Source organism: Humulus lupulus, chromosome 2, assembly GCF_963169125.1.
Source record: "Humulus lupulus chromosome 2, drHumLupu1.1, whole genome shotgun sequence".
Taxonomy (NCBI): Eukaryota; Viridiplantae; Streptophyta; class Magnoliopsida; order Rosales; family Cannabaceae; genus Humulus; species Humulus lupulus.
Genome location: NC_084794.1, coordinates 172,337,140 through 172,346,847, shown reverse-complemented (window position 1 = coordinate 172,346,847; position 9,708 = coordinate 172,337,140). Strand labels below are relative to the sequence as shown.

The window sequence follows — 9,708 nt, the reverse complement described above, 5'->3', positions numbered from 1 at the left end:
CCAAATGTATGCAGTAAACGTTCTAATGAAACGTTACATCTTAACCGAAATTTTTAATCCCTAAACCGCTAATCATACTTAGTTACACGATTATGGCCAAATGACTCGATTAGCGAGTTTAGCACTGTTTAAAATGCGCACCGTAACGATCCCTGGAGTTTAGGGCATTACAACTTATTAAAGAATAAAAGTGTTTGGATATAACCAAATACACGAGCTAAGATAGTTTGGACATAACCAAGTTATTAAGAATAAAAGTGTTTGGATATAACAAAATGCGCGTGGCAAAGTAATTTGGATAAAACCAAATGCGCGATCTAGACATAATTAGATAAAAAATATTTGTGTGTGGATTACGAACCAAAAAACGACCTAAATAGGTTTGGAAGAAACCAGCTAAAACAAGTATTGTGAAGCTGAAAGATCGCTTTGCTCTCTTCCATGGCAAAGAGGAAGAAGCCGGTTCGTAAGCCTGAGATTTCACCTAATGTTCGGCCTGAGCAAGTTATGTAAGAGGACCGACAGGAGATTGGATCTGTGGGCAATCACGCGGACGAGTCAGGGAAGGGTAAACGTTTGGGTGATTCACCTGGGTCGGGGTTTTTGCAAGATGCTAAGATGGCCCGATAGGGTTTGGGTTCCCAGCCTTTTGAGGAGCTGGGTGATGGATTGGATGCAGAGATGAATAAGGTTGCTTGGGCGGATAGATGCGACGATGGTGATAAGTTCTGGGAAGGGGATTTTCAGTCGGACTCTCAGCATGTTTGGCAACAATTTCATTCGAGCAAATTGTCATTTTCTGAACCCAATCTTGAATACACAGAACCTATATTTAGGAATGGGCAGAAGCTGGCGCAAGTGGATGTTGAAGAGGTGAGGATGCAGTCTGCAAATTGGAGCTCTACTGTGGTTTGCATGGTTCTTGGAGCAAACCCTCCAATGGCTGTGTTTGAGGGTTTCATAAAAAGGGTCTGGGGTCATCTAGGGATTGCCCAGATTTCTAGAATGACTTTGGGGCTAAGTTTGGTGAAGTTCAATGACGAAGCTACTAGATACCATGCTCTTGAGAATGGAGTTATACATATCGATAGGAAGCCCGTTATTGTTAGGCCTTGGGCAGCTGATCTTAGTGCGATTCGCTTGGTTCGTTTGGTTCCGTTATGGATTCGTCTTCACGATCTTGGGCTGCAATATTGGGGGAGCAAGTGTCTTAGTGCGTTGGTTAGTACGATTGGAAAACCTCTTATGGTGAACAAATTCATTAAAGAGCGTTCGCGTATTCAGTTTGCTAGGGTGTTAGTGGAGATGGAAATCACAGATAATCCCCCACAAAGTTTCCAGTTTATCAATGAGCATGGTCAGGTGGTTGATCAAGGAATAGAGTATGAGTGGGTGCCTACTAAATGTAAGAGTTGCTCTGGTTTTGGGCACAATATGGCAGAATTTCGGAAGAATCTAAAGGCAGTGTGGGTGGAGAAAGTAGCTTAGCCTACTGTAGAGAAGCTGTTGGTTAAACCAGGAATTTCAGAGGGAGTTGCAAATAGGGCTCCTAGCAAGGAAATGGAGGGGTCTAAAGCTCTTAAATATTCAGGAATGGGTGAAGATGACATGTCTATTTCTGAGAAGAATAAATCTCAGCTGGTTATAGATCAGAATAAGGAAACGCAGTGGCAAACACCTAGACGGGTCAGTCCTCAGAGACACGGTATTATGGATGGTTTAACTAATGTGGCTGTCTTGGCTCATAATCAGGGAAATCACTTTGATGTTCTTCAAAAACAGGTTCGGGATGGTAAATCCGGGGACGTTACTGGTAACTCTTCTAATGGATAAGTGTCCTATCTTGAGTTGGAATATAAGGGGGCTGAACAAGGTTAATAAACAAATTTCAGTCCAAGAAATGTTTAGGAAAAATAAGATTGGTATTAGTGGTTTACTGGAAACTAAACTTCGAGGTAATTAAATAGATGAGTTTATGGGACATCGATTTCCTAATTGGGACTATTTTTCCAGGCCAAATACTGAAGGAAGACTGTTAATTCTTTGGCGGAAGGGAATAGCTAAGGTGAGTATATTGGAAGACTCTTCTCAGCTGGTTCACTGTCAGGTTAAGTTGATTGGTCTCCAGAATATTTTCTATGTTACATTTGTGTATGGGTTTAATTCAGTTGATAGTAGGAGGAGCCTGTGGTATGATCTAGCTCGCATTTCTCTTACTGTTAAGGCTTGGCTGGTTCTTGGGGATTTTAATGCCCCTTTTTCAGGGGATGATCGGACTGGTGGCTGCTCTATATCTAGTGTTGAATTAGTTGATCCTATAGGCTGGAAAACTAATGCTAAAATGGAAGCTATCAAAAGTATTGGCTCTTATTTTACTTGGACAAACAACCAAGAAGGATTAGCTAGGATCTTCTCCAAAATTGACCATGCTCTCATTAATGAAGAGTGGCTGGATTATTTTCCGAATAGTTTGGCTGTGTTCAATTGGGAGGTGGTGTCGGACCATTGCTCTTGTATAGTTTCTATCATTCCTTTGGAGACTAGTGGAACAAAACTTTTCAGATTTTATAACTTTTGGGCTAGTCACCCTGAGTTTATTCAAGTGGTGTTGAATAGTTGGAGAGTCCCCATTCATGCTACTGGGCTGAAGGCGATTTTTACCAGACTTGTTCGTTTGAAGCACAAGCTTAGGCAGCTTAATAGGGACAGTTTTGGTGATATTGGTTCTAGCTACCATTCGACTATGGAAGCTTTTCAAGCTGCCCAACTTCAGGCCCAAGAAAAACCTCAAGATCTTCATTTGCACGAGGCTGTCAAATTAAGAGCTTCTGAGTTTCATTACCAAGAAAAGATTTATCATAGTTTTCTTGTCCAACGAAGCAAAATAAATTGGATCAGGCAGGGTGATATTAATTCCTCATTTTTTCATGCAGTTTTGAAGAAGAGGAAAGCTGAGAATTCCATTACTTCTTATATCAATGATCATGGAGTTTTGATAGATGACTTTAAGGAGGTGGTTAGCCATTTTGTTGATCATTTTCAGAGCCATTTGGGAAGTTCCAGTATGGCCTCAGGATTAGTGGATCAAAGGTGTATGGTCTTATGCTCTAAGCTTTCTGTAGAGCAGCAACTTTATCTCTTAAAGCCTTTTTCAGTCAAGGAAATAAAAGTAGCTTTGTTTAGTATTCCTAGCTCTAAGTCGCCTGGTCCAGACGGGTATGGATTTGGTTTTTTCAAATCAGTGTGGAAGCATATAGATCAGGACATCTGCGCAGCAATCACTCATGGCTTCACCACAGACCAGTTTCCTCAAGAGCTTCACGAAACCTCTCTGTCCCTGATACCTAAAGTCCCAAACCCAGCTAGAGCATCCGATTATAGACCCATTGCTTGTTGTTCAACCCTGTACAAGGTCATAGCTAAGTTGTTATGTTCCAGGCTTTCTGTGGTGCTCCCTCAAATCATTCAAGTTAATCAAGGTGCGTTTTTTCGTGGTAGATCCATAGCTCATAATATCATGATTCTTCAATACTTAATTAAGAATTATGGTAGAGCTAATACCTCTCCGCGGTGTGCGATTAAAATTGACATTAGTAAGGCTTATGATACGGTTGATTGGCAGTTTTTGGAGAATCTGTTGAAGGCCTTCTGTTTTCCTTCAATGTTTATTGGCTGGGTTATGAAGTGTGTCAGGAGTTCTTCTTACTCTCTGCAAATTAATGGTCGGGTCCAATGCAAATTCAAGGGGGGCAAAGGTTTGCGCCAAGGGGACCCAATGTCCCCTCTTCTCTTTGTTCTCATCATGGAATACATGACTAGATGCCTTCAACTTGGTGCTAACTCCTCTGCTTTTCGGTTTCACCCTTTATGTAAGAGTTTGAAGCTTGTTAACCTTTGCTTTGCAGACGATGTGATCCTGTTTTGCAAAGGGTCTGTTTCGGCAGTGACTGTCCTAAAGGCTTCTCTTAAAGAGTTTAGTGAGGCTTCTGGGCTTACTATTAATTCTAAGAAGTCTCAAATATATTTTGGTGGGGTTGTAGAAGCTGTTAGATCAGAGATTTTGCAAGTTATCCATCTGTCCGCAGGCTCTTTTCCCCTACATTACCTTGGGGTACCTCTAAGACCTACTAAGTGGAAGCATGTTGATTGCGAAATTATTATCTAAAAGATGAGAGCTAAACTTTTTACATGGTCTAGTAAGCATTTATCTTATGCTGGCAAATTGCTTCTCATTCAAATTGTCCTATTTGGTTTGAGAAATTACTGGATGTCAGTGTTTACCTTACCTCAAAGCATCATTAAGGAAGTTGAGAAATTATGTAGACAATTCCTTTGGGGGGCCTCGGGAACCAGAAGTAAGCTTCATTCAGCTTCTTGGCATCAAGTGCCTGCCTAAGGCTTATGGTGGGCTTGGTCTTAGGGATGGCGCTAGCTGGAATAAGGCTCTCTTGGCACGGTATGTATGGGCTGTCTCTACAAAGCAAGACTCTCTTTGGGTGAAGTAGATCCAGCATATTTACCTAAAGGGGGATAACTTTTGGGAGTATGAGTTGAAACAAGACAGTAGCTGGTATTGGCGCAAGCTATGTCACCTTAGGAAGAGATTCAATGAGCAAGAGATTCAGGCTGCTGGTAGTTCTGGGATTTTCAAGCCTGCTAAGCTGTATAACAGCTTCCTAAACCAGCATTTGGTTGACTATAAGAGAGCAGTTTGGAGCCGTACTATTATTCCTAAGCACAGGTTTGTTATGTGGATGGTAGTGAACTCTTTTCTTTTAACTAGAGACAACTTGGCCAAACGCAACATTCTTTTAGACAGCCTACTGTGCCCTGTTTGTGAAGACCAGTGGGAGAGCCACCACCACTTATTTTTTGACTGCTGTCTTTCAAAGAGAGTTCTTTCTTGCATATTTTCTTGGCTTGGGTACCATGCTTGGGCTCCTAGTTACTCGGACTGGACTAGGGGGCTCTCTCTTAGTCTGCATAACAGTTTTAGCTTGATTATTAACTTGGTTCTTGCAGCTGTGATTTACCAAATTTGGAGGAATAGGAATAGGTGCATTTATGATGGTTATTCTTTATCTGCAAATTGTATAGCTAAAGAAGTAATGACAGTTGTTAAATACAGATTATATAGTGTTCCTATTAGGAAGGCTCTTCCTCACCTTAAGCTGTTCTTAAGGAAAATTTCTTGTTTGTAATGAGGTTGTAGCTGGCTGTTTGTTGCTGGTTTCTTGTTGGGCTTAGTTCCCTTGTTTGTACATGTCTGTTTGATCAATGAAGGAATTCTTCTTGACCAAAAAAAAAAAAAAAAAAAAACAAACCAGCTAAAACTAATCGACAGAAAGTTGGAATATAAATAAACCTACTGCAAGTTAAGTCGAGATCGAGGCAGGAGTATCTTGCAAAAATATAGTTTCGACCTCATAACTTTGGGGAGCTACCTGAGGATGAGGAAAAGTAACTAGAAAAGTAGGATATAACTAAACCACCTATATTACACGCCATATAAGTACTTTCGAGTGCATGGTAAAAGTAAGTTCCGACCTTGACAAGTAACGGGATCGGACACAGATACATCGAGTAAACTGTGCATGAATGCATTGAAGCTCGAGCTTAAAATCCACCACGTGTTTGTATGAATAAACAGATATAAGGACACTTTAATATAAATTGCTTGAAATATTTCGACTTAAGAAATGTAAAGCAAAAATATTAAAGTAAAGTCAAATACGGTATTATGGATATCATAAGAAAATAGCTCTTTCACGAGCTGGGGCATAAAAAACAGAAGATAAAAAACTATTGCAAGAGGTTCAAAGGGACACAGCCCCGGGTCGAGATTTAGGAGGAAGGAACGCCCTCCTTAGCCTTTGCAACATCCTCCTTGGCCCTCTCTACCTCCCCGAGCATCCTCCTCCGCATCAAGTCGAGCCTGCCATTTGGCCACGAGCTCTTCCTCAAAAGAGCCTAGGAAGCTGGTATCAAGATCGGCGTTGTTGGCCCAAATCCTGTACATGGCCAGGTCGACGGCCCGATCCTTCTTCTCCTTGAACTCTGCGAGAAGACGAGCCTTTTCGCCCTCCATTATCTCGAAGGTGGCCTTTTTCTCCTCCTCAAGCTTGGCATTGATCTTCTCAAGCTCCTCGAGCCTGGCGTTCACCTTTTCAAGATCGGCTATCCTGGTCTTCATATATTATATATAATCCTAATTTTTATAAAATTTTGAATAACTATTTAGTAATTATATTAGTATAAATTTTAATATTATAAAATATCATTATTATAATAATATTTAATACAATACTAGATATTTAATAATTATATTAATATAAATTCAAATGTTATAAAATATCATTATTATAATAATATATAATACATCATTTTTATTTTTATTAAAAAAAGTATCATTTATATTTAAAAAAGCATGTTATTTTTTTTAATTATTTAATATAATTGTATAAATATATATTCCTATTAAATACCAACAAATATTATAAATATATTATATATATGTGTCGTGTGTGTACAAATAAAATGATTGTGTAACTACATAAGAAATTATAATAATATTTCTCTTCTATACAGAATAAACAAATTTATTCTCCAATCATTGATGTGTGATTTAAATAATATCATGAATATTTTGAACCTTAAATATGATAGTTTGTGATGTAAACGATTATCATATTTTAAAAAAAAAATCATAAACAATGTTTTGGTTTAATTTTTCTTTGAATATGTTTATGTCATTCTTTTATATATAATATTATTTATTTAAATAATAAAATTTAATATAAATTTAATAGTTTTTCTAAATTAAACTAAGTAAATGTGCATTGCACGTTGCTTGCACCTAAATTTTATAAATGTGTGTTTGACGAAAATTGTTGTTTTCTGTTAGATTTAACATTTTTTTTAAATTTTTTTCTCACATTGTTAGTTTTACAATCATTTAAATAAGGAAAATATGTAAAAAAAAATTAAATTCATTTAAATAAATTGAAAAAATAAATAAATGAGTCATAATAATTTCTCATCACATATTTTAAAATTTCATATTAAAGTATTTAAATTACCCTATCAATTATGTTTTCAAAACTATAGTAAAAAAAAGATTAATGTGCTTAAATTTATTATTTTTTCTTTTATTAATTATTTATTTTGTTATTTAACGTATTCTGTTTATCAAAAGATATATGTAATAGTGAAATGAGTCATAAATAAAAATATTTTCTTACTTTTATATAGTTTTTTTAATGAGAAATTATTTATTTTAAGTGCTTTATCCATTAATTAAATAATATATATAGGTATATATAATTTTGTTGTTGGCTTAATTTTTTTTAAATTAAATAATTAAAATTTGATCAAATAAACTTTTTAAATTCATAGTGTTGACGTCGTTTTTCGTCAACTTAATTATGTAAAGCAAAAAGCAATGAATTAGAAAGAATAGAAGAAACTAGAGACTAGAGATTTTAACTTGGTTCAGCAGTTAAAATCTACATACATCCACGAGTCATTGTTATTATGAATACTCTCTCAAAGTTTCAAATGAAAGCAATTTGGCAGAGTTTCTCCAATTCAATTTATGCGTGAATACAAATGAATCAATCCAGGTTATTTATAGACCTTGTTGTAGGAATATCTTCCCCCCAATTCAAGGAAGTTACAGTCAAATATTTAAATTTGAAATAAATACATTAAATACGTTAATTACATAATATCCCATGATAACAAGAATTCAATACATAGTGCTAATGAATTCCTACGAAATAGGAATTTCCTAACAACTTTTCTGTGTGACAAACACGTCATTGAGCTCGATCATTGTGCTGACGCGCTTTCGAGACTAGCCAAGCTTCGAGCTCATCATTCCAGTTGTAGCTTCCTCCTCATCCACTAATTTGGTCGAATTCGTTCCTCAGAGAAGGTTGTTATCTTCAAGCCTGCAACTCATGCTCGAACGTTGCGACTCATGCTCGAGTGCTAATAACAGATCTAGAACCATTTGACAATTCGTATAAGTGTACTGCTAACAATTGTAGATCCCGAGCTTAACCTTTTCGAGGATATCTATTTAATCTCGAAATTTGGGAGTAACTGTTGATGGTGAAATCTCGTCAACGAAATTAGGTCGGAAAACTCAAAGGTAAATGTGGCGATGTTTAGATAAAAACTTAGAATGAACTTATAGAAGGATAAACATAGATGAACAATGGAGTGAAAATGTATATTGCTTAATAGCCTCTGCATACAATGAATTTTCCAGCCCCTTTTCTGGAGGGGTGATCATCTATTTATATTGGAGCTCTAATGGCTCCTTTGTATATAGTGGTCCCTCAGGACAAAATAATACATGAGTACACTGTCAAGATAGCAGTACAGGTGGTAGTGGTGTTGGAAGAGTGGTGGTCTTCTCTAGTACATGTCAGGGGCCTACAAAAGTGCTCTTGTCTTGGTACCATATTATGCCCCCACTACTTATCAGGTACTGACCTCATAAGCGTGCTGAGGGAGTCCTGGCCATGTACCATTCTTGTACTGCCACTACCAGTCTGGCGTGGACACCGTACCATCCGTATTCTAACTCTTCGTGCTCCATGGTCACCACGTGGACACCCCTAAGGACAAGGCTGGTGTGCGAGAGGAGGCCACCACGAGGACCACGACGTGACTATTGCATGTGGCATCTTGGGGGCCGGGAGACGCTTGTCTCCTGGTGGTGTCGCGAGGTGAGCGGGGCGTGCGTGAGGCGCGGGGGGCGCGCGAGGCGTGGGACGCATGTGACGCTTGGGCTCTTTACTAGTGTCTAAGGTGGAGTGGTTAATTTGAGCAGGGTCATTTTGAGCACTAATTTGAGGGTTCAAATGGACTTCAAACATGGTTGCTTTGGACCTTCCAAGGACCTTAGGCATGAGATGTGGGTTCTTTACCGGTGTTGAATTTTGAGCATCCACAGTAACATTTTTCCTCCTCCAAAGTGTTGGTTTAAATCCTCTGAGAATGAAACTTTTGAACTTCACTTTCGAAAAACGTGCCCACTTACCACACTTGAGTGTGGGCACTTGTCATTAGGGGATTGCTCACCGAGAGTACTCGAGTACTCTTTTATCTGCACATATCTTTTCCTATTCCCTTTTTGCTGCCATCTTAGAGATTGAATAGAGTCCGTGAGATCTTTTTAGTTTATCATGCAACGGTCCAGATCCATTCGACTTTTACTATTCCTTTTGCCTATATATACATCCTCTCTTTCTCTCGATTTTTCACTTTTTCTTTTTAACTTTTAGAAAAAAAAAACACGAACCAGAGCTTTTCTCTTTGCATGTTCTCCAGATCGAAGAAGAAACACAACCCCACTTTCGGCTTCGTGGGATCAATTCTGCTTCCCCTTCTCCAGTCGGCAATCTCTCGTTCCCACAATCAACATTGTGTAAGTTTTTTAATCTTTACCACTCATCATTTTTTTTTATACATTTCTTTCTCTCTGTGTGTAATAAAACCTTTCTGATTATTACTACACTCTTGAAATCTTCTTTGCAAGAGGTAGCTTTTTTATTTTTGTAGGCTTGTATTGATCAGAAACATGCTTTAGGCAATTTTTTTTTTATTATATAAAAACAGATAAAAATTGGACCTTTTTTAGGGTATGGGGTAATAGGTTGTAGGTTTCGTGTAGCTTAAGAAAAAGGGTTCTGGATT

General features: G+C 37.9%; 1 protein-coding gene across 1 annotated transcript; it reads left to right on the top strand.

The window, feature by feature from the left end:
• Positions 1–681: 681 nt before the first annotated feature.
• Positions 682–1,488, top strand: LOC133814931 (uncharacterized). The gene has a single exon (XM_062247834.1). The coding sequence runs from the start codon at positions 682–684 to the stop codon at positions 1,486–1,488; it is 807 nt and encodes a 268-aa protein (XP_062103818.1).
• Positions 1,489–9,708: the final 8,220 nt, after the last annotated feature.